General features: G+C 42.8%; 1 protein-coding gene across 1 annotated transcript; it reads left to right on the forward strand.

Annotated features, from left to right (window-relative positions):
- The first annotated feature begins 8,069 nt into the window (after window positions 1–8,069).
- On the forward strand, window positions 8,070–23,733 carry ZNF239 (zinc finger protein 239). The gene is given in 3 exon segments (XM_074374413.1): window positions 8,070–8,914; window positions 14,118–14,243; window positions 21,468–23,733. Coding segments are annotated over 2 exon segments (1,518 nt in total). The 5' UTR covers window positions 8,070–8,914; window positions 14,118–14,209; the 3' UTR covers window positions 22,952–23,733.
- The last annotated feature ends 1,910 nt before the right edge of the window (window positions 23,734–25,643 follow it).

A 25,643-nucleotide genomic window follows, 5' to 3' on the forward strand; every position in this document is an offset into this window, starting at 1 on the left:
CACAAAAATTTGTATACGAGTGTTCATAGCAGTGTTATTCATAAGAGCCAAAATTGGAAACAACACAAATGTCCATCAGCTGGTGAATGCAGAAACAAAACATACTATATTCAAACAATAGGCTAATATTTGACGGTAAAATGAATGAAGTACTGATACATGTTGCATCATCAATGAACTTTGAAAACATAAGAGTAAATGAAAACATAAGAGTAAATGAAAGAAGACAGTCACAAAATACAATATGTTTTATGACTCCATTTATATGAAGTCTAAAATGTCAAATTCCATGGAGACAAAAATAGATAAATGGTTGCCAGGGGATGGAGGGCAGGAGGAATGCAGAGAGACTATTGATAGGTTTGGAGTTTCTTTTGTGGGTAATGAAGTGTTGTAAAATTAGACAGTAATTTTATTTGTTTCCTTGGGCTGCCCTAATAAAGTACCACAAACTTTAGAAATTAATTCTCCCACAGTCCTGGAGGCTATAACTGTAAAACCAAGGTGTCAGCAGGGTTGGTTCCTCCTGAAACTTTGGATAGAATCCTTCCTTGACTCTTCCTAGGTTCTGGCGGTTGCCATGAATCCTTGGCTTGCACTCTCCCTGTGTGTCTCTGTCTTCATGTGGTATTTCCTCTTATAACGACAGCTAGTTATACTGAGTTAGAACCCAATCTAACAACCTCATCTTAGCTTGACTACATCCGCAACAACTTTGTTTCCAAATAAGGCCACCTTTGGAGTCCTGGGGCTTAAGACTTCAACATGTGAAGAGGATGGGGACACAATTCAACTCATAACATTTAGCTTTGTGTTTTATGTCTTGTTCCTTAATATTTTGCCTTTTAATACTCTGTAATTTATTTTTACAGTTCACATCTTGTAAGAGACAAGTTCTAAGTTTGTATCAAATGAATAGATAAGTTTCCAGCACCATTCACTGAAAAGTCTAGTCTTTCCACCATTAAATTGAAATGCCATCATTATTTAATGCCACACTATACTGTCTCCCAAACAAAAGTTGGGGGGATTTCTTAACCTGTGCTCTTTTCTAGAGGCACAGGCCTCAGGAAAAGCTCAACACTCTCACTATTAATAAAGAATGGTTAAACAAATTATAGTAAATCCATATGACAGAAAACTGGGCAACCATTAAAAATATCAACATAGATATAGGCAGATATTACCTAAATGTGCTGACTAAATATTGCTTAGTGAAAAAAAATCCATTTCCAAAACAGCCTGTGTAGTTTAATCCCACATATCTCACATCATAGTGAGAAATGCCAGAAAAGGACCTCAGCAAAGGCCTCCTGCAGGTATGACTCAACTTATGAAAAGTTCTATGTTAAACCTCCCACTTGAATTATCTTTTAATCTTCAAAGCAACCCTATGAGGCAGGCCCTATTACCATCCTCAGTAGCAAAAACTTTCGTTATAGGAATTTCAAAATATACACAACATCAAATAATACAATAAGCCTCCAAGTATCCATAACCCAGATTCAACAAACATCAAGATGGGTCCTATTTTCTTTTATCTATCAATCTCCCATCCACTTTAGCTTTTCTAGACAGTTAGTTAGTTAGTTAGTTAGTTAGTTAGTTAGTTAGTTAGTTAAATTGTGTTTGTTTGGGGTGAGATAATTGTTCATTTGTTTGTTTATTCATTTATTTTTCAGTGGAGGTACTGGGGACTGAACCCAGGACCTCATGCATGCTAAGCACACAGTCTACCACTGAGCTATACCCTCCCCTGGGATTATTTAATAACCAGGTATATACATGACTCAGGGCATTTTATTTTATTTTTTACATTGTACCACTGTCATACTTAAAAAATTAATAATAATTTGAGAGACTGAATATGCAAATGGACAATGGCAAAACCACAAACAACCTGCAGTAACCAGCCCAGCAAACTGACCTATTACCTACATTAATCAGCCCAGGAAACCAACTCACAATTTACAGCAACTAGCCCAGGGTGTCAGCCTGCTATCGATCAGACTTGTAAGAAGTCAGACCACTGTCTTTGCAATCAGCCGGGGAAGCCAAACTATCAATCACCCCCAAAATTTCTGGCCTTGATTAAAAACTAGCAGTATCCTTAATTTTTGTCCCCACTTTCAACTTAAGACCAACCAGAGGACACCACATATACTCTCCCAACCAATCACAGAAGATGCCCTCTTCCAGTCAGCCACCTCTGGTTTCCCTTTAATGACCTGCAAACAGGGTGTGTCTGGGGCCATTTCCTCATTTTCCACTCTAAAGCTTTCCCACTTGGCTGCCAGCCTTTGCGTCTCTTGCAAAAGGCAAATGATGGTAGCTGACTTCCTTGCAATTAGGAAGCTCTGAATAAATAGCCTTTGTTTATTCTCCTTTGGTGGGTCTTCATTTTTCCCACAAATTCTTTAATATCTAACATCCAGTCCATATTCAAATCTCCCTAAGTGCCTCACAGATTTCTTTTATACCTGGTTTGTTTGAATCAGATAGGGGAGCTCTTCAGGTTGGCCCTGGGTCCCTATGACATGATGGTAGTCGTCTTTGGCACAGCCTTGCTTTCTGGTAAACAATTTGTCCCAGCCTAGTGCTGTGCTTTGTCATGAACCAGTTATTTCTTCAGGGAACCCTGATTTCTTCAGTTTCCTGCAGTTTTGTGGACTCATCCGCAAACTGGAGCCAGTGGAGGAGTCTGAGGAACCTTAGCCCAGTCTCAATGGTGCTCTCAGCTTCTTGCTGATGATTTCATGTAGAGCGGCAGCTACACTATTTGTTGGCAGTTTCAAGGTTCTGGGTTCCATGACCCTCACTATTTGGCACAGCTGCAGAAGCCTGGTGGAGGTCTGACCCAACCACCAGGGTCAAACCACCCTGCATAAGATAATGATGGCATCTCCATTTAGTGGCGGAAAGAATAGACTTCTCTGATATTTGAGGGGAGACCCTGACTCCGTTTTTCTGGATGATATTGTCCAGTGGGATCTTTGTCTGCTAGCCTAGTGATTCATTTTTATTTGTTTGCTTTGTTTTGTTCTGTTTTGCATCCCTGGGGAGGTGTGAAGACAGCCCATTTTTAGGAGTGATTTGAGGAGATTCAAAAACTCTGCTGCCATAAGGATTTTTTCCTACTCCCTGTTTTTTTATTGTTTTGTTTGGTTGGTTGTTTGTTTTAGCAGATGAGAAAGGTTTAGAGAAACTAAATAACGTAGCCTCAGTTCGTTCATGTACAAAACAATTAATAATCTCTGCTTGCCTACTTCCCACGAATGTTGTGAGAATTAACTGAGATAAAAGAAATGATAAGTCAGAGATTCGAGGAGAGGCACAGCATAGAGCAGGCGCAAGGGCAGACACACCAGGAGCAGGTGCAAAGCCTCCTCCGTGGTGGCCCCATCTCCAACAGCGTGCCCCTAGTGACTGCTGCCACTTGAAGGTTAATAGTGAGGATGGTACCGCTGTTACTGCCCAGCATGGTGATCACTACCTTCCTTCCACACATTATTTCATGCTGTCCTCACAACAGCCCAAAACGGGTAAGTATTGTGAGCCTCATTTACGGAGGAGGACGTCAGGTCTTAATGACACTGATAAACTTGCTCATGATGGTGCAGCTTTCTGTTGACAGAGCCTGTATTTGAACCCAGGCCAAATCACTGCACAGCCCCTGTTTTCATCTGCTCTGCTTTGGCTCCTGAAATGGAGAAGGTGTGGGTTTTCACTGAAGATGCGGAAAAGACAGAAGACGGAGGCCGGGGTGAGCCAGGAGGGGCTGGTTAGGACTCCCCCTGTTGAGGGGGTTTGGGCAGCCAGTCTCAGATCCTCTTTCTCTGTGCTGGTGACTAAATGGAAATCAGGGCTTCGCACATCTTTCGGATTAGCCTACAAGGCAGCAATTATCCACTTAGAGTCTTTCAAGGAGTTTTTGGAAGCATACCCGTCCTCTAGGGTGGGCAGATAAAAATACAGAATGCCCAATAACATTTGAATTTCAGACAAACATTGCAGGGGACACACATTTTCTTTAGAAATTATTCATTGTTTATCTGAAATTCAAATGAAGCTGGGCATACTGTATTTTCAGTTGCTAAATCTGGCAACCCAACCTTCCTTATTCCATATAGATCTTTTTTTTTCCCCAAATATCTCTATTATCCTAATACAACATCTATTTTTTAAACATTTTTATTAAGTTATAGTCATTTTACAATTTTGTGTCAAATTCCAGTGTAGAGCACAATTTTTCAGTTATACATGAACATACATACATTCATTGTCAATTTTTTTTTTTGCTATGAGCTACCACAAGATCTTGTATATATTCCCCTGTGCTACACAGTATAATCTTGTTTGTCTATTCTACATATGCCTGTCAGTATCTACAAATTTTGAACTCCCAGTCTATCCCTTCCTATCCCCCTCCCCCTTGGCAACCACAAGTTTGTATTCTATGTCTATGAGTCTATTTCTGTTTTGCCTAATACAACATCTAAAAGCCACAAATGTTTGGTTTAAAGAGTTCTAGATCTTGAGGGATGGCCTGTGATACATTTAACCTTGGATTGAGGGGCTCCCTGGAAGTTGTTACCTACTCGTTAGTGTCCTCAGTGGGCTGTGCCCAACATCTTTGAGGAAGTCGACGTGCAGAGTGTGAATAAAGTGAGAAATGCAACAACAACCAGGAAGAAAAGGCTGATGTGGGAGGAGAGACCATTGTGCTGAAACTTCTTGAAACTCTCCTTGTCCCAGTGCTGGTGGAGCCCTGCGGAGAAACAGCATTTTGTGTGACAAGGTACACAGAATATACTCGCTGCGTGCTTGGGAATGAACAAGTGCAGGAATGATGCCGAGTTGCATCCAGCAGCACGTGCACTAGGATGATGAGTTTCTATAGCCCTGAGGCCATCTTCCCTGGACCCCCTAGTGGGACAACACCAAGAGCCCTTCATTAATGGGGAGGACTAACTTCTCTCCTCCCTCCCCTCCTGCTTGCCTGGGTGCACTTGAATAATTCTCTCCCTTTCTCTGGGCCTCCATTCTCAGTCTGAAAAGTAAAGAGGGCTGGATGAGACCCTCCTTATCACACTCTCCATTTCCATGGCTTTTGAGGACACCCTGGCAACCGTTTGGGTAATAGAGCTGGAAACATTCTTAGAACTCACAGAGTTCTGGAGGGAGGGAGCTCTGTGTGACCCTGCTCCAGCCAGGAGTCAGCCCGGTTGGGTAAAGGGCTCTAATCTACATAGGAGCCTCAGACTCCCTTTTCCAGCTCCAACTGTGGTTTCTCCAGCTTTTCTAGGAGTCCAGTGGGGCCAGACCTGCATGTGTCACCACCCAGCTTGGTCTGGTGTGTTTCTGTATTGGAGTGATTGCCCAGCTGGCTGGACTTGGAGGCTGGGCCTAAGAGGTCCAACAGAAACTCCTTTATTCATCTCTAACCTGTTCCATATGTGATGTCCTGAAAAGATGAGGTGACAGATGGATGTGCTATAGTGAAAGTGACCTCAATTCAATACGCAAGGTGCTGAGTTTGGATCCTGGCTCCAACCACCCAAAGCAGGATCCTGGGGGTGGTTATAGTTCAGTGGTAGAGCACATGTTTAGCATGCACAAGGTCCTGGGTACAATCCCCAGTACCTCCATTAAAAAAAAAAAGAAAATGCTAAAATATTAAATTTTTAAAAAAGAAGAAGAAACAGGATCCTGGGCAAGTCACTACCTCTCTCTCATCTTCTGTTCCTTCATTCTAAGAAAAGTGAGGAAGAAACCCTACTTCACAGTGCTCTTAATAGGCAAGGATGAGCATTGGGCCGGGATCCCAGGGCAGGTCACCCAGGAGGAAAGGAAAGTGCCTCCACCTTTCTTTCTATGTGTCTCCCAAAGGCTCCCCAGATAGGGCCTAAAGACTCAGGTGCTCCCTGACTCATGCTCCTCCAGGTTCCAAGACCTTAACACACAGAAGATGTAGGCCAAACGAAGACCTCCCAAGTTGTTATAGAATGAAAACTGATAATACAGAAGAGAGACGGGAACACCTTCGTGTATGAGAAAGGGGATAAGATTCAGGGTACAAATGGAGAGTTTCCTTAAATAGAAACTGGGGCTGTTCATTCAAAATGGAAAGTAAAGCATGCAGGTTCCGGTGAAGAGAGGTGGGCAGGTGTGCTTGCAAGAGAGTACAGAAGTTCTCTTTTCTCATAGAAAGCGAAAGAGGGTACAGAAGTTCTCTTTTCTTGTAGAAAGCGACAGTCATCAGCTGTGTGTGAAGTGGCAGGAGGAAATGTCAGAGACCTAAAGAAAGAGGAGAAACCATAAGATAGTCATTCAGGAGAATGAATGGACTAAGGAAATGTAACAGGATAGTGGGGCAGCATTAAGAGCCCACTTGACCTCAGTGGTCATAAATTCAAAGTGAGACCAGTCATCAGAGCCATGTATTTTTCTCAGGCCACAACTGCTCCACAGGTACAGGTATGGAATAGGCAGGCAGTTGGGTTCAACTAGATTTGGTGTTTTATCAGGAGAATAAAACCAAGTAAGATAGGGGCAAGAGACTGACCATAATGAAGAGCTATAACCTCTAAACTGGATGAGGAGCATGAGAACATGAAAGGGTGAGAGGGCAGAGCAATAGAATGAATGAATGGGGAAGTTTAGGAAAGCAGTAGATCCTAGGGAGATATTTTGTGTTCCCCAGAAGATGGAGGAAGAGGCTACAAGCCAAGGAATACAGGCTGTGAATGCACCTTGAAAAAGGCAAGGAAACAGATCCTCCTCTAGAGCCTCCAGAAGGAACCAGCTGTGCTGACGCCTTGACTTTAGCTTAGTGAAAATGATTTCAGACTTCTGACCTCCAAAACTGTAAGAGAATAAATCAGTTTGTTGTATGTCACTAAGTTTGTGGTAAGTTATTACAGCAGCAATTGGAAACTAATACACCAAGAAGGGAAAGATATAGAGGAGAGATCCAGGCAACAGCTCTTTTACCCTCAGGATAAATCCGAAAGGAAAGTATTCTGGAGATGCCAAGTGGCCCTGCATCACTCAGTGAGGGGTGAAGGTGGTGGACATGTGACGGGGAGAATTTTGGTGGCATTCCCTTGAAGGCATTAGCAACCAGAAGGGCCTCGGGGGCAAGGCTTGCTTCTATGTAAATTTATGATACCTAGAACCACCCAACTTTAAAAAGCAAACTGCAGGCCTATATATACAGCATGACCCCATTTTTGTCTACAAAGAAAACCTGTATGTGTAAATAGTTATGTCTGTGTACGTTTAGGAAAGAGTTTTGACTGCTGAGTGTCACCTGACTGATTATCTCATCCCCTCAGTCTTTGTTCCAGTATCCCATATTTAAAATTGCAAGGCACGTCCCACCCCACAAACCCCAACACCAGCACCCTCAATCCCCTGACTCAACTCCATTTTTCCAGTAACACATAAAATAACCGTATAACACACTATACCTTTTATCATAATTATGTATTGCTCTAGGCAGAAATCCCACTAGAATTGAACATCCACAGTGATTTTTAAAACGTCGTGAACAGTTTCTGGAACTTAGGATGCCCTCAAATAATGTTTGCTAAATGAATGAACTTCAGAGGTGAGGTGGAGATACTTATTTCAAAATATTTTTAAAGGTAAAGACGAAGTCACACGGGATATTTAAATTCTTTTCTCCCAGTAGCACTTTAACAAAATGAAAAACACTTTAATGGGTATTCCTGAAATAATTCTTACGCATCTGTAATAAAGAACCAGGAGTAAAACTTGAAGGAACTAATCGCACACCTCAAAGAACAGTGAAAAGCAATCCGCTGCAGACGGGAGCCTGCCCTGGGCGCGGCGCCCTGCGAAGCCCGGGGGCCGGCGCCGGAAGTGGGCGTGTCCCGCCCGAGGCTTTCTGGGACTTGTAGTTCGGGGCCCTGACGCAGGTCAGTATCGCGACTTCTGCGCTCCCAGGTTTCGGATTCCCCGTGGAGGGTGAGAGCGGTTCGCGAGGCCAGCGCAGTCCCTAGAGAGGCGGCCGGCGGTCGGGTGGTGAGAGCACGGCGGGGGCAGGGGCGGGGGCGGGGGGCGGTGCTGGGCCGCAGGGACCCGGAAGCCTGCCGGGCGGCCGTGGGAGGGCGCGCGTCCTGGCGGAGGTGCGATCCCGGCAGCACGTGTGTCCGGGCGCCCCGGGACCCGGCTGCCGTCACCCGAGACCAGGAGGCCCCTAGCGCTGAGCCGGCCGCGGCTGCGAGGGGCCCTCCACTCGCCTGCCTGATCTCCGGCCTTGGCCGGCCTGGTAGCTTCGTAGTTGGCCACACTGGCCTTTTTCGCGCTGGTGACTGCCCTTATTCGAGGGAGGTTTTCGGTGGACGTTAGGGGACCGACAGGGGCTTCTGTGAGGGACCGAGGTTTCCGTGCCCACAGCCCTGTCCTCGCTGAAAAGAGATTGCATCAGAGCCCCTGCACCCCAGAAATGAGTCAGGCCTCGGAAGGCGTCTCGGGCAGCCGAAATCTCTCCCGAGGGGCGACGCATCCAACCGGAGAGCGCCTACTGCCCTAACTAGAACTTCAGGGCGAAAACCGCAAAGCTGGGGAAATGGACACTTCTTAGAGCTGCTGGAGGCGGTGGGATTTTCCTACCCTCGTGGGTTTGTAGGGGAGGCTTGGTCTGTTTGATCCAAAGCCCGGTGGAGAGAGGTGAGAGAGGGGCAGCGGGGAGAGACAGGAAAGGCACCTCAGGAGAGGGTGTGCGAAGGTAGCAGGAGCTGAGCAGCTTTTCTCCTACAGTCTTGCTGGACTGGTTAGTCAGTATCCTGAAAAGTGGACTTGATTTTCCCGTGGCTTTTTCGCTTTCCCTAACTCAACTTTTCCAGGAGTCTGTCCTTCCTAAGAGGTGGAAATGACCACGTTCCAGGTGAGTTGGGGTGTCTCTTCTCTAATAATGAAAATAACCTTTCTTTCTTGGGAAGGACATCGGCGTTAACTGAGTGCCTATTTGGTGTCAGGTCCTGTCTTTGTTCTGTGTGATTTGTTTTGTTTTGTTTTGGTTTTTTTCCTCATTATTGTCAGACTTCATTGTGAGGCATACAGTATTTTACAAGCGTGGGTGTAGGAACATTAAGATACTAACAGCATATAGCTATCAAATGATGTCACCAGGGTCTGCACAGATAATCTGCTGACTTTAAATGTCTTATCAGTTTTCACTGAACCACCATGCCTCCATGAATTGGCCCATTCCCCAGAGCATGGGGTTATGCTATTTTATTGAAAGACACCACACAGCATCTTTGTCTGGTCCTGTCTCTCAAAGCATGCCTTTTCTTGCCAGACATTTCACTCACACTGAAGTCGTTCAAAGCTATTACATGCTCAATTCAGTGCTAAGTGGTCTCAGGACAAAAGAAATAGAATTACAAACTACGGTGCTCTTCTTCATAAGCACATGATATGTATGAAAAAAAGTATGCATGTTAACAGTAATCATTTATTAACATGAAAGAGTTAAAAACTGGAGAAAATTTGTTAAATAGCGGCACAGTAATTACCACATCACACTCAGAAACGCTCCTCAACCGGCTGTGCATCAGAATTACCGATGGTGTTCTTTAAGAATTAAAGTTCCAGAGGGAACGTATAGCTTAGTGGTAGAACACATGCTTAACATGCCCAAGGTCCTGGGTTCAATCCTCCGTACCTCCATTAAACAAATAAATAATAAACCTAATTACCTCCCCCCTAAAAAAATGAATTAAAAAAATTAATGTTCCTAGGCACCATTCCCTCAAAAGGAGAATTTCATTCCTTTTTTATCCCTTTGATCTTTGTACGTGCAAAGATTTACTGCATTTGTTGTGAAATATTTCTCTATATACGTGATATGAGAGCATCACTCAGGTAGGTAAGATGGGTTATTTATCTTGTATGCTCTGGTGGTTTTGTTCCCTTTACCGACCTATCTACATGTTTAATTGGTCCAGTAAATTGTTGAATTATCAAGTAGCAGTTTCTAAAAAACCAGTTTCTCATCTGTCTCCATAAAACCGTTTCTAGAAAGTTATCTCAAGGTTGACACTTACAATCATAGTTTGAAGAGGAAGGGGCCAGCCTCTCTGCCTTGGTGCCGGCATTTTAAGAGGAGGGCTCTCAGTCTGAAGGTGCTGAAGGGAAGCACCGTGTCTTTCATTGCAGAGAGCAGCAGAGTCAGAAGTAAACCCCCTGTTTCTAACTCCACGCTGTCCCTTTTCCATAACTAAACAGATCACACCAGAAGTTATTCGAACAAAATATATAATATATAAATATCAGCAAAAATAGTAATTATCACATATTATTATAGTTTAAATATATTATATAAAAATATTATAAATATGATACAAGTATACTATAAAATTATTATATATTATAATTATAACAATATATGTTAAAATAATATCGTATATAATATATATTATTTTACATATAATATAAATATGATTTATTATATATTTATATAATGCATAAAGTAACCTATTAAAATAAACAATATAATAATTTATTTTATAACAAATTATTATTATTATTATTATTATTATTATTATTATTATTATTATAAACTAATTAGTTCTTAACAACACCACCAGCAAGACCATCTTTTTGCTTGACAAATGCAGCCCTCACACTGTGAGCTCTTATAAAAATCGTTTTCTTTAGAGGACAGGAAGCTGCGGCAAGGTACTGACAGTGTGACACCTCTGTGCCTTGAAAGTCACAGAGAACTTCAGCAAAGATGAGCACAAGTAAGAGCCTGTGCTCTTTTATTTTCCTTCTCTTCTGTCTGTTGCCTTAAGATTATTCACTGTGGTGAAGTTGGGGACTGCCGGTATAGTGAAATTTTGAGATTCTGGCATGTGTTAATAACTTGTTGAATTTAAAGAAAGGACTTCATTCCACCAGTAGTTACTGTTTTCTGCATACCAGGCATTGTCCATGAGTCTGCTGAAGGTCAGGAGTCCCCTTTAACCCCTGTCTCCCTCTGTGACCTCAGCTAAGTCACTTCACCATTTTGAACCAGAGAGTTCTCTTCTGTAAAACCAGAGTGCTGAGTTTGATGATCTCAAGGTTTCTCTTTTACTTGTATCATTTAATTATTCTTTTGAAATTGAACATGACTTTATAGATGTTTATCATTTAGATTTTGAGGGAGTTGTGCTAGTTGCTGAGAATTTCAAGATTAGTTGAGCGTGGCTCCCATCCTAGAGAATCTTATAGCCAGTTTGGGAGACAAATCTAATAGCTGTAGTAGAGGCATGTGAAAGATACTGGGAGATATTTAAGGAGGAGACATTTAACGTATCCTCATGCTTCAAAAAGGAGGTTGTTGATTGTCGTGAAACTGGAAGGAGCCCCAAAGCAGATGGGAGAAATGTAAGTCTGGGCAGAATCAGTGTGTAAAGGGCTCTTCTAAGACCACCAGCGCATAATCGGATAACTTCCCAGGGTGACAACAGCTGCCTGTCCCCTGCTTTCTGCAAGATTGTTTCCTGCCCCTAGGTAAATTGTTGGATCTAGCAAGACTGAGCTCCAGAAAGGAAGTGGTAAGCTACATGATGTATGTAGTTTTGAGGAGTTTGACTTTCATCTGGTAAAACTACTGTCCTGTAACCTCCTTGGGTTGTCCCACCTTTGCACAGGTACTTGCAGGCTTCTCTAGTCCAACCTCATCCCTCTTCCTCAGTCACAGTGACCTTGAGAGGAGAGCCTGGGAGGAAATAGCCACTTATCCTCACTGTTACCGTCTCCACTGGTGACTAGTCGGGTAGTCGAGGCACGCTTGGCAGTGGTGAGGGGGGCTGGTTGTCCTCAGTTTCCTGAGGAGGGAGAGGGGTGTGCCCCATCAGTCCTGAGATATGGTTGCTTCTGAAGGTCACAGGTACTCCCCTGGCCCCAAGTTGAGCCGCTCCCTTGGGCTTCCCTGGCTCCCGGTCTGCTTTCCAGGATGTGGCCTGCAGACTTCGTGCCCGCTTGTTACCAGTCTGCAAAGACATCAGGACAGAAATTGAGAGGCTTTAAAAATGTTACGTCCATTGAATCTAATCATTTTAAAAATTGGCATTAGTATTTTGTCCACTTGTGTTTTTATTTTCCAGTAACTCTTTTTTAATTGTATTTTACAAAAGTATCAGTCTATAACATATTAGAAAAATTTTACAAGAAACTGGTCCTTCACCAGAGGGAGTTCAAGAAGTGTTGCTCCATCGACAGAACCCTGGAGGAAACCAGACTCACTGTGAGGTTAGCTAAATGGATCCTTGCACTCTTTTTATGTGCTTGAGGCCTTGAGAATGCAGCTGTGAACAGATCAGACAGCCTCTGTGTTCTTAGGGAACTTAGTGGGGAGAGATGGACTGTAAGCAAGAAAGAAAATGAATAAATCAGAAGATGAGGTGAGGAGTAAGTACAACGATACTGAAACAGGGAGAAGTGGTAATTGCTGGGCACAGCTGTGGATTAGACAGTCGAGGACATGCTTCTCTGAGGAGGTGGCAGGTCGGTTGAGATCTGAATAGTAAGAAACCAGTGTGAAGATGCGGAGAAGGAACATTCTGGGCAGAGGGGACAGCCAATGCAGAGGCCCTCAGTGGGTGAGTTTGACATGGCCAAGGAGCTAGAAGTTCACAGGGGCCAGGTGACATGGAAGGGAGGAGTTACGTGGGCTGAGGAAAGTAGAGAATTGACAGGACCCCAGCCAGGCTGAAGAGCCTGGATTTTGCTTGATATCCATTGAAAAGCCTTCGGAGGGTTTCATGCCAGGCGTGGTAAGTGTTTTCAAAGATCACCTTGGCTGCTCTATGGAAAACTCATTGGTGTGTGGGAGCAAAAGACAAATTTATGATGTTGATGGCTGGGACTCAATGATAATAGTGCAAGATGGAAAGAAGTGGATAGCTTCAGATATGTTTTAGAGGCAGAGTTGAGGGGACTGGGTGATGGATAAAATGTGAGCAAGAGAGAGGAGAATCAAAATAACTTCTGGTGGGGGAGGGTATGTATAGGTCAGTGATAGAGTGTGTGCTTAGCAGGCATGAGGTCCTGGGTTCAACCCCTAGTACTGCCATTGAAAAACAAATAAATAAACCTAATTACCACCCCTCCAAAAAAAAAAAAAAACACACAACAACAACAAAAATGACTTCCAAAATTTTTGGCTTGTACAATTGGGTGGGTCATGTGGCTCTTTACTAAAATGGGGATGACCAGGGAAAGCAGATAGTGATGGAGATTGTTGGGAGCAAGAGTTGTTGGGGCCTATAAGTTTTAAGTACCTTTTAGACATCCAAGTATAGATGCAGGTGGAAAGTTGAGGCCTGGAGTTGAGGGGGAAGGTTAGGGCTAGAGCTGAATACCTTGGCAATACCTAAGCAGAGTATTTTATGGTTGTGTCTATATGTGCCATTTTATTTTTCCCAGGAATGTTCACCTACTTAGTTTCGAAGAAGAAAGGACAGAAGATTTCTATGACTAGGCAAAAACTTGAGATCAGAAGTGTCCTTTGGCTGAGAGGAAAAAAAGAGAGAGGGTTAAAGGATGGTGATCTTGATAGAGCAGAGGTGATGAAAGAGGAAGAGTGGGGAGAAAATAGGAAGATGTTTTTAAGGTGTGAATTTTGAGCTGTTAATAGTTCAAAAGCAGAGTGGTCCAAATAGTGAAATGACCCTGGTAATGATTGTTGAGTTTAAAATGGGGCAGAGATCATTGGCACTAAAGAGATGAAGACGTGAGGTTTGAGTGTTGGGTAAATTGTTCTCCTCTGAGTGTTCAGGTTGTCTGGTTAATGGTAGGAATGGGGCAGAAAAGACAGCTCAGGAATGACCATGACAGTGACAAGGAGAGATTCCGTAGTTGGAGAGCGTGAGCTTGGGCGAGTTGCGGGCAGGAGGGGAAGGATTTGGAAGGAAGTAGCAGCAAAGGAGATGAGAAAGGAAAGATTCTCCACCAAAACTTGACTTAGATCACCCAGCACCCTTGCATCTGCACACTCCCTCTCTCACCGCTTCCAGTGCTCCCAGCCTCAGCTTCCTTCCAGAGCATTTGTGCAGATGGTTGTCAGTTGAGAAGGAATGCACTTCATGTTTTAGGAACCAGTAACATTCAAGGATGCCTCTGTGGACTTCACCAAGGAGGAGCGAGTTCGCTGGACCCTGCTCAGAGGAAGATCCACAGACCTGTGATGCCGGAAAACTACAGCCACGTGATCTCAGTGGGTAAGACAGTGGACCCAGACACCTGCACACTGGGTCTCTCTCCAGATTTAACTAGTGATGGGGCCTCGGGAGTTGTGGTTCAGGAATCAGAGTTTCCTCATTTCTTTCTGACCCAAAAGGATGTTTCTGATTATTCTAAGCAGCTAAAGAACTTCACTTGGTACGAATTGGAGAATGGGAGCCTTCCTGAGTTGCGTGCCTGGTCTGTCCCTTACAAGCCAGAGTTGGGGACTGAATTTGCTTTCTGCACAGTTACCCAGTCCCCATGTGTTTCCCAGGTGTACTCTCTCATTGGAGCAGTGGATAATTCTCCGTGCTCATCACCTTTAGTTGCTGGTGTAGAGCCTCAAAAATCCCCACCTGGTTTTCGAGGCCCTTCTTGCCCTGCCTTTGCCCACAGAGCATTGTTCTCAGCTGCCCCCAGGTCACCCTCCTTTCCAAGCCTGTTTTCCTGAGGTCCTCCATGCTTCCTTGCTCTGGAACCTTTGATTACCATGCCCAGGGTTCTGTTTAATCTTGTCCATTTAAGATTTTATTTGAAGTCCATTACCTGGGTGAAATCTTTTGACCACCCCTCCCACTCGACCTCCTTCTTTTCTCAGAACTTGCAATTTATATCTCACAGGCTGAGACCTATTACGTATTCTTCTGTATGCTTTTATTTTAACCATTGGATCTGCAAGTCTGGTTTATCTTCCTTGTTTCCAGCCAGGTTTCTGGAGGGAAAGCAGTATATCTAATACTTTCAGTGCTGTATGTAGATAGTTAAGATTAAAAAACTGACTGCTGTGGAGTTTAGCAGAGAAGAAATATTTCTTACAGTCCTGTGAAACAGACATTATAATAAACACATCATGTTACTATAAATTCGATAAGTCCTATGAAGGATGGAGAAGTGTACTCTGAGAGCAGGAGGGCGTGGGATGGGACAAGGGTGATGTACATGTTGTTGAGAGTTTCAAGGAAAGCCTCTGAAGTGACGTTTACACTGAGAGCTAAAAGAGTGATGGGCCTTAAACAGGTGACTGAGTAGGGGAAGATTATTCCAGGCAAGAGAACAGTGCAAGGAGAGACCTGAAGACGTGGAAGGAGTGTGGCTAGAATGCAGGGAGCATCTGGGAAGACCAGGGTGGGCCTGGCTCATTTGTGGCATTGAAGGCATGGGCAAAAAGTGTGGATTCACGCTGAGTTCAGTGGGAAGCTGCTGAAACAGTGAAACGGTATGATCTGAGGCACCCGGTATCCCCAGCACTGCTTTGTAGAGAGGTTTGCAGAGAGGTCGGATCTGTGCTTACAGTTTCATGCTCTCCTCCACGTTTTCTTTTGTAGCTGATACAAAATTGACCGTTGTTGTCCAACCTTTTTTTTTTTTATCCTTTTGGCAAGTAAGGTGTAAAAATCTCAAAAATTCAGAGAACACAGATGAAGATGATGGAATGAAATGAAATCACTAATAATAGCTTGTATATCCTGTTTTTTTCTGTTCGCCATGTTATGTATATTACAAATATGTCTTAAAATTTTCTGAGGTTATATTGTGTGTATTTTTCAACCGGCTGTTTTATCTAGTGTGTCTTAGAGATCTTTGTTATGTCCTATTAACTCCCTGTAAAAGGACCCCTTTTCTCATTACAACAGCATTTTCTTCTATGACATCCTCGTCCTTCCTAATATTTTAAATATTTTTTAAAAAAGTCACAAGATTTCATTACTTCTTATAAAACATACCCTTAATACAATTCCTCCCCCATTGATTGTCCTAGACCTGTCATTTCTTTGGCTGTTCCCAAGTAATGTAAAGCAAGGATGTTGAAGCAGTGTCCTTTGACCATTTAATAACTTCGACCCACCTCGTGACTTCACTGCTCCAAACTACAGTTTTTCTCTGTTATTTTTCCCTCTTTCCTTTTGCCACTGCTTTTAAACTTTGCATACAAAGTAATACATTCACCTCAGTAAAGCAAATTATATCCAAAGGCTTGAAATACAAACCTTTCTCCCTGGTCTGCTGCTCCTCATGCCCCAGCATGGCTTCTCTAAAGCACTCAGTTTTAATCCATTCACCTGTTTGCCTAATGGTGTTTGCCTTCATATTTCCAAATAACACTCATGCAGATACTTCTTTGCTTTTTTTTTTAAGAATAAATGCATTCGCATCATTAAGAAAAGAAGCATTAAGTATGCACAATGTTACTTACCAATTACACCTAAAAAAGCCAGGAAAAAAATGTTCACTGAGGATTTTGGACAAGCTGGAGAAAAGCAGGAAACAAATTATAAGTAGCAAAGAAAAGGTTTCCAAACGTTCTATATGTTGTTGTTTATTTGTTTTTTATTGAAGTATAGTCAGTTACAATGTGTCAATTTCTGGTGTACAGTATAATGCCCCAGTCATGCATATACATAAATAGGTTTGTTTTTATATTCTAATGAAAAGATGATTACAAGATATTGAATATAGTTCCCAATGCTGTACAGAATAATCTATTTTTAGATTTTAAATTAAATTTCAAATTAATCAAGTTTTTAAATTAAATTTTAAATTTAAAAATCTGTTTTTATATGTAGTGGTTAACATTTACAAATCTCAAACTCCCAAGTTTATCCCTTCCCACCCGCTTTCCCCCAGTAACCATAAGATTGTTTGCTATGTCTGCAAGTCTGTTTCTGTTTTGTACATGAGTTCATTAGTGCCTTTTTCCTTTTTTTTTTTTTTTTTTCCTTTTTAGATTCCACACATGAGTGATATATGGTATTTTTCTTTCTCTTTCTGGCTTAGTTCACCAGGTCCATCCATGTTGCTGCCTATATGTTTTTTAATGATTAAAGTTATACTATAAAAATAAAAACAAATAAAAAGGTACACAGTGAAAACTTTCTTTCATGTCCCTCTCTCCGCTCTACCCAGGTTCTGGTCATTTTCTATCACAAGCCATCTGTGATGAGTAAATCTTGTACAAATATCATTTCACAACTATGCCAGGAAATCCAAAGAATAAAACCCCCAGGCTGCAATGCTGAGTGCACACGTTTGTGATTTTGATACATAATTGTCAAAATGTCCTTTCAGGGGAGAGGGTGATACCAGTTTACACTCACTAGTCGTGTATGTTGCCAGGCTTTGGCTTTTTGCCAGTGTAACAGGTAGAAAATGGTACCTTAGTCTAGTTTTAATTTGAATTTATTGTATTATGATACACTGTTATTTTTTAGTTTATCAATATTTGACAGCTTCTGTTGACTTCTTTATATTGCAGTTGAGGATCTAGCACTTTTGTGTTATTTCCCCCAACATGCTCGTCTTCCCGAAAATTTACGTCAGTCACATCTGTGATTAATGCTTGTGCTGCTCTGACTTCATAATTCTCATTCCTGCAGAGTCAAGCAGTATACTATGATTGCAGTCCCTCTGTTTGTTCTTTTCCTTTTCTAAAACTTACGCTTGCTTTTAAAATATATTTCATTTGGGTTTTTTTTTTCCTTTCCATTCTCTTTTATAGAGTTTTGGTTGATTTGGTTAATTATTGTTTTCTTTTATGTTTGAGCAGTTGATTCAGCTTAATTGTTTGACTTCTTTGCTCACTGCTGATTCTTGTATATCATCTTTTTCTTAAAGTAATTTTAGAAGTTTTTCTACAGTACCTTGCTGAATAATTGTTTCAGTAATTGTTTAAATCCATTCTTATCTATAATAGTATCTGTTCCCCCCACTGAAATGGTTGATTGGCTGGGTATAGACTAGAATGCTAATCTCACAATCACTTTACCTCCAAAATTAGAAGATACTGCTCAGTTATCTTCAGGTATACGATATTGCTGTTTGGTAGTTCAGTGTCAATATATTCTCTTTGTATTTGCACATAACCTGGCTTTTCTGTCTGGTTGCTTTCACCATTTTCTAGGGTTTTTGTTTGTTTGTTTGTTTTCTTTGACGTCCTAAGGTTTTACATGCAATTTTTAGCATTCAGAGAGCCCTGAATCTTGAATTCTAGGAAGCATTTTTTTTTCTTCTGGTAGCTCTCTGATCATTTCTTTCCATTCATTCTACCTCTACTGTATTCATAGAACTCCTAAAGATGGGCTTTTACTTTTATCTTCCCATCTGTATATCCTTTTACTCTGCATTTCGAGAGAACCCCTCAATCTTCCGTCTTAGTGGTATCTTCATTTTGCTATTCAGCCCACCTAGATTGCAGCCCTTAGAATCAGACTGCCTGACACTTAGTAGCTACGACACAAGTTACTTAATCATTCAGCCTTGGTTTCCTCACACACAGTTGTGCAGCCAGTGCCTGAGTGCTTCAGATGGGCACAGTAGGTCTTAATAAATTTGTATGATTATCATCTTTTTCAATCCTTTTATTAATTTAGAAGAATTCTGATATGCTTCATAGCAATGTATTTTATATTTTATTATTAGATTGCACTGTTTTTTAGATGTAATAGCCTTTCAGACTTCTCTGGGATTTTCATTATGAACCTTTTAAATTCTGTTTCCTCTGCTTACTGTTTCTGGAGTTTGTGCCTCTCTTTATTGTTCTTTGTTTTCTACCTTTTTTTTTTTTTTTTGCACCTTATTTTTTTTTATCATTGCATTTTTCTTGAAAGTCTTATTTTCATAGTATGATACTGGAGTGTGCATCCTCAGCTGATGCTCAGCCCTCTTTGCTGCACAGGTGTTCTGCTTACAGGGGAAAACCTCAGCTGACTGGGCTTGGACGGATCTAAAAAGAATCTGGATGGTGAGTGATGTACACACCTTTTTTGAGCTTGTCTCTTCGGGCCAGTAAGTTATCTGAGGCATACCCTACTTCTATCTCCAGCTCTGGGGTACCTCCCCCCCAATTCCCAGGCTGCCTTGAGGCTTTATCCTGGGTGCATGTGGAGCCAGTTGTTTCTTTTTGTACCTCAGTCCCATCATTGTGCAGGTGCAGGATTACCTCAACTTCTGTTTCTCTCTTCAGCCCAAATAATATTATTAAGAGTCCTTCTTTGGAAGACTGTTTATTTCGTTCTTGAAGCTTTATGTGGGGCCACTACTCAGCCACCCCGTATTTTGTGGAGAAGAGGATGGTTGGGAGAGTGGTGTTGCTAACGGCAACAACTGGTCCAGCCATTGGAAATGCCTGACAGGATTCAGTAAGCCTGTATCCAGGATAAACCTCTCTTACTTTACAATTATTGGTTCCTAGTTTGGAATGTGACTAAGACTTCCCGAGGAGTTCTCTTACTCCTTCAGGAGCCTTCTCCTGTACATGATCTGAGCTGTGCATTTGTTTGGTTGGGTTTTTTTCCTGTTTTCTCCATCAGACCTTATCCATCAGGTCTTATCACCTGGGAGTTCCTCAGCATTTTTATTCTGGTGACAGCTACCTTTCTTTTTTTTCCAAGACTATTGTGGATTTTTTTTTTTGTCACTTCAGTGTAATAAAAGGATCTTCGCCCTAATTGTTTTGAGCCACAGACATATTACAGATCTTCCTTGACTAATAGTGGGGTTACACCCCTATAAACCCATAGGCAATTGAAAATACCATTAAGTCAAAATGTATGTAATACACCTAACCTACCGAACGTCATAGCTCAGCCTCACCTCCCTTAAACATGCTCAGGGCACTTACATCAGCCGACAGTTGGGCAGACTCATCTAACAAAGCCTATTTTATAATAGCGTTGAATATCTCATGCCGTTCATTGACTACTACACTGGAAGTGAAAAGCAGGATGGCTGTAAGCGTATTGCCTGTGCACCTTCGTGGCAGCAGGGCTGACTTGGAGCCCCGTTTGCTGCCATCACCCCACATCATGAGGGAGTATCCTGTAGCAAATCGCCAGCCCAGGAAAGATCAGAATCCAAAGTACTGTTTCTACTGAATGTATATCGCTTCCGCACCACCATCAAGTTGAAATACCATAAGTCAGACCATCGTAAGTCAGGGACCAGCTGCAGTAAGTCTGCAATCTGTATTCCTAGCTCATATCTTGCTCAGGAGTTCCAGACCCATGTATCTCACTGCTTACTGAACAGTGCAGGAATGTTCCACCAGCCCCAGAAATTAAACAGGTCAGATTCTGACTTTGTTATCTGAGCCCTTTCCCAGTCCAGCCTTGGAGGTTAGGACTCCCTGTCTCATGATCCAGCACCCCCTTACCTACTCCCTCAGACAGAGAACTTGAGGACCAAGCTTAGAGCCTCTTTTCCTTTCTAAGTCTAGTCAGTCATCGTGTGATTTAGAATGACCCTCTCCCTTTCTCTCCATAACCATCCTCCTGATCACTTTCCTTCTGATTTGCTACAGTCGTTCTCTCTCTACTGTAACGTATTGCTCACGTCTGATGATGTTTATAATCATGAAGTCAGTCATCTCACTCCCAACTGTCATCCTTTAATAGCTTTAAGTCTCTGAGGGCATCTCTGAGTAGACTCCAGGACCTCTGTTCTGTCTCCTGTCTTCCTCCCCAGGCATAGTCTTCACCACTGTTACCTGTTTTATTCCCTCACAAGAAACTGCATCTAGTTTTCCTGAGCATGTCATATTTCCCCTCCATATTCCACATTTTCCCCCTTACATCTGCCCCCAGAAATCTTCACTTACTCTGTTCTCCCAGGACTGGCTGTGCATGCGTCCACTGTAGCACTTAGATGGTATCATTGCCGACCTGTTTGTCTTCTTGGTAGACTCAGGCTTGTCAAGCACAAGGATTTCTGTTTTCTTCCTTGCATCCCCAGCACTTATTAGATTACCAGTTAAATGCAAATTTAATTAAAATAAAATAAAGTGAAACAAAATGTTATTTGTGCAAGGAGGTGGGATTCACAGCCTTCTTCAGGGTTAGGGTAGGAATACTCTTATTGGCCATGCTTAAAAGCAGAGACAAGAGGGGAGGGTATAGCTCAAGTGGTAGAGCGCATGCTTAGCATACACAAGGCCCTGGGTTCTATCCCCAGTACCTCTAAAAATAAATAAATAAGTAACCTGAATTGCCTTCCCGCCTAAAATAAATAAATAGATAAAAAGTGCAACACATTTGAAAAAAAAAATTGGGGGAAAAAATCAGAGACAAGACTTCTGTCTTGTGTACCCCCAAGCCCTCTCCCTTCCTGACATTCACTCAAAGAACATGACTATAAGGACAAGACTGAACTTTCCTCCTAGGCACTCCAGTTTTGAAAAATCTTAGAAATCTACCCTTTGTTATCACTGAATTCTCTTTGTTCCCTAGGAGACTTGAGTGAAAATTCTGTGGAGAATCTTCAAGGGAAAGGACTTAGGTATCTATTACATGAAGAGCTTCCCTGCTGGCCAGTTTTGGAAGAGATGGCCAGTACAGTAACTGGGAGTCAGGATTAAATTGTGACTCTTCAAGGGGAAGTGTAAAGGAACCCTGAACTAGATCTTTCCACCCATCAAAAGTGGGGAGAAGCATCTCCTTATATTTCTAGAAACAAGAGCAATGTGGTAATCCCTCAAAGTGATGATTTATGAAACATGGAAAGGAGAGAATATTTGTCTTTGAAAGTACCAAACCCAATGGCCACACCAGACTCCTCAGTGACGTCCTGTAAGAATGAGCCCCAGGACCCTCAGGAAAGCAAAAGTCTGTTTGAAGGAGACACCAAGAGAAAGGTGACAGGCAGAAAGAGTCCTCCCATCGACCACTTTTCAGAGAACCTTCAAACCAAACCGGTGTCTGATGTAACAGAAGAAGTCTTGCCGTTGTGCAAAAGTGAGGCAGTTTGCCAGAATGGCCAGTTGAAAGAATCTTCAGATGCCTTGGACGGTAACCGCAAAGACACTTACGGTTGGAAGTCCCGGGTGGTTGGCCTTAGTCATCAGAGAGCTCGTTCGGAGGAGAAGCCCATCATTACCCAGCATGACTGTGGGAAAATACGCACCACCAGCCCAGATGGTCACCCCAGTGAGAAAATCCACACGGCAGAGAAACTGTACAGGTGTAGTCAGTGTGGTAAGGACTTCAGTGAGCGCTCCGAACTCATCTTTCATCAGAGAGGCCACACAGAAGAAAAGCCCTATAGATGTGATCAGTGCGGGAAGGGCTTCACCCGGAGCTCAAGTCTCCTCATCCATCGCGAAGTCCACGCAGACGAGAAACCTTATAAGTGTGACAAGTGTGGGAAGGGCTTCACGAGGAGTTCGAGTCTGCTCATCCACCACTCGGTCCACACAGGCGAGAAGCCTTACAAATGTGACAAGTGCGGGAAGGGCTTCAGCCAGAGCTCCAAGCTGCACATCCACCAGCGAGTGCACACGGGTGAGAAGCCCTATGAGTGCGGGGAGTGCGGTATGAGCTTCAGCCAGCGCTCTAACCTGCACATCCACCAGCGCATCCACACCGGGGAGAGGCCCTACAAATGTGGAGAGTGCGGGAAGGGCTTCAGTCAGAGTTCCAACCTGCACATTCACCGGTGCATACACACGGGGGAGAAGCCTTACCAGTGCTATGAGTGTGGCAAGGGCTTCAGCCAGAGCTCGGACCTCCGCATCCATCTCAGAGTCCACACCGGAGAGAAGCCATATCACTGCGGCAAGTGCGGGAAGGGATTCAGCCAGAGCTCCAAGCTCCTCATCCACCAGAGAGTCCACACCGGAGAGAAGCCCTACGAGTGCAGCAAGTGTGGGAAGGGCTTCAGCCAGAGCTCCAACCTCCACATCCACCAGCGGGTTCACAGGAAGGATCCCCATTAAATGAGGTCTTCAGTCACATGCTCGTGCTCTGAAGACTTAAATGTTTTTAACATCACTCTTACTTTCATATTCTCAGGAGTAGTAAGAGCTGTTCAGATATGTTCTCTCTCTGAAAAGCATTCATTTAAAGTATTTAAGCATAAGTACCAAGCACTTTGTTATTCTGTACAGTGAATTGATTGTTCTTTTTCCTTAGTTGGGTGGAGTGAAAACGTCTGTACTTTGCTGTTCAGCCAGTGTTACCAGAACTCCATATCCTACCGAGTATTTTCAAGTGTAAGAACCTTATATTTGTCCAAGCAGAACACGTTTCCCTTTGTTCACGTTCTCTGAGAAACTGGAATTTTGCTTTCTCTTCAAATCGTGTGCCTTGTGTTTTTCATATTTCCTTCCAGCCCTGAGGAGCCCTCTCTAAACTGATGGTACAGTATGTTAGTGTCGGGTCCAGCGGGTGGTTGGAGATATAATTGGCATGGAAATCTCTTGTGTTTATCGCACACACGTACTGCAGCCTGTGGCCTCAAAAGAAGGTGGAAAAGAGCATTCGTGCAGTGCACCCCACACACTACAGGATGTAGAGACCTCTTCCCACTCTCCCCACAAGGCAGCTGCTCAAGGACATAATCGTTCTTTTTCCTGGGTGCAGCTTGTCTCCTGGCATTCTTCCACCTCAGCTGACTCCTCCCCCCTAAACAAACTAAAGCCAGGTAGGGTATATACACCACGTTGAAACATGTCAAATGAAGTTGAAATATATTTAAATATATTTAATTTCTCTCTCAGCACTTACCTCTCTTATTTCCTTAATTTTCTTCACCTCTCATGTTCCATACTAAACAAAACAAAACAGTCAGAAGCAAAAGTGCTCATATTTTTCTCTTTGGGCTTATCTCCTGTTTTAATATTTGATAGACCCCAAAAAAGTCATTTGTTTTTGCAGCGTTGTTACCGAGTTGAACTTGGGTCCCCTCGCCTGTGCACACTAAAGGCAATCTACCGACACCAGGTTGCAGTGAAGGAAAGTGCAGTGTCTATTGCAGGGCCCCAAGCACGGAGCCCAGGTAGCCAGTGCTCAAAAGGCCTGAATTCCCCGATGGATTTCAGGGAAAGGTTTTTAAAGACAGAGTGACGGAGGAGGGTTGTGGGGTGTGTGATCAGCTCGTGGACAGTCCTCTGATTGGTTGGTGGTGAGGTAATCGGGAGTCAACATCACCAACCTTCTGGCTCCAAGCAGTCTAGGGTCTCTGTGCTTTTGGGCAGCATGCAGTTAGCTTCTTCCACCTGGTGGGGGTTTGAGTATCTGCAAAACATCTCAAAAGATATGGCTTAGAATATTATCTGTAGCCCTTGAGGAGGAACTAAAGGTCCTCAACTTTGTTCAGTGGCTAAACTATTATTTTTTTGTCTTGCTGGGCTGGTTTCCATTCTTTCTGCATTTTCTCACTTTGGAACTCAGGGAAGGCCTAGGAGACTAAAGTTTTTCTACAGACAAGAAGTAGGCAGAGGACATGGTGAGGGTCGGGGGTCTGTTCCGGGAAGGCCCCATGGGGTCCTGCCTGATTTCAGCATCCCTTTAGACCTGTAGACATCTAATGCATATTTATAAAACCTTTTAAATACTTATCTAAAAGTACTTAAAATAAAAATAGCTACCTAAAAAAAATTTTTAATCATATTTGGAAAGTATTTGGGGGATGACCAGGCTTAAAATACGCACTGTATCATGTATAATTCACTTGGGGTGTAAAGCTAGGACACCTCAAAGAATTAGGTGTTCATCCCCTAGAAGTTAAGAAGCTGGTGCAACAGTTGAGAGAAAAATGAGTGCAAATACATAACTAAAGTGAAAGTTACTATACAGTGAGCTCCTAATTGCAGCCTTGATCCCCCAAGCAGTGCTCAGGGGGCTCCAATGATTAGTATCCATTCATGAAAAATGGTAGGGGAAATATGGATGCTTTATTTATTAGCTTGAGAAGGTGGGGTTGTAGCTGGCACATCCTAATAAAGGTAACCTGAAGCAGTTAACTGGACCTAGATAACAGGGAAGGTACACATTAACTTAGAGGAAACATAGTTAATCTCTAATAAGGAGTGAAGGTGTGTGACAGATTAAGACTTGCCTTCCTTCAAGAGGTAGCCCCAGAACATTTGACTCCAACCCCAGGCAGTCCCCATGGAATGATTAGGGTGGTGACTGAGCACCTGTCCTTTGGCATTACAGAATACCCTCACTTGTTAGGATGCTGTAAGATGGTGTCACAGGTGATGTGATTCTTCAGTGATCCCTAGAATGATGAATGCCTCCAAGTTCCTCCTGTCCTCACAAAATTGTATCTGAGCCTCTGTTCTGGATTTGGCTTTTTTCTGTTTGTTACATATGTCTTCTATTTCCCTGATGGATATACTCTGGGATTTGGAGCCAGATAAAACACAAGAACCCATGTGCAGTGAGGCCAGAGGGTAGATCTGAAGTCCAAGTTTCAAATGGGTATAAATTAGCCAATTTTTCCAAGTCTCCTTTGACAGATATCTTAAGTTACAAGTATTTTTACTATGTTTAGCTTTTACTGTTCTCTTTTAAGCATTACCTTCCTTTATACAATTGAAATGTGATCAGAGTCCTTGGAAAGCATTTCACTGGTTATAGGAAGGGGAAAAAAATAGAAGAAGAGGGACTTGTGCATAAAAA

This window comes from Camelus bactrianus, chromosome 11 (assembly GCF_048773025.1).
Source record: "Camelus bactrianus isolate YW-2024 breed Bactrian camel chromosome 11, ASM4877302v1, whole genome shotgun sequence".
NCBI lineage: Eukaryota > Metazoa > Chordata > Mammalia > Artiodactyla > Camelidae > Camelus > Camelus bactrianus.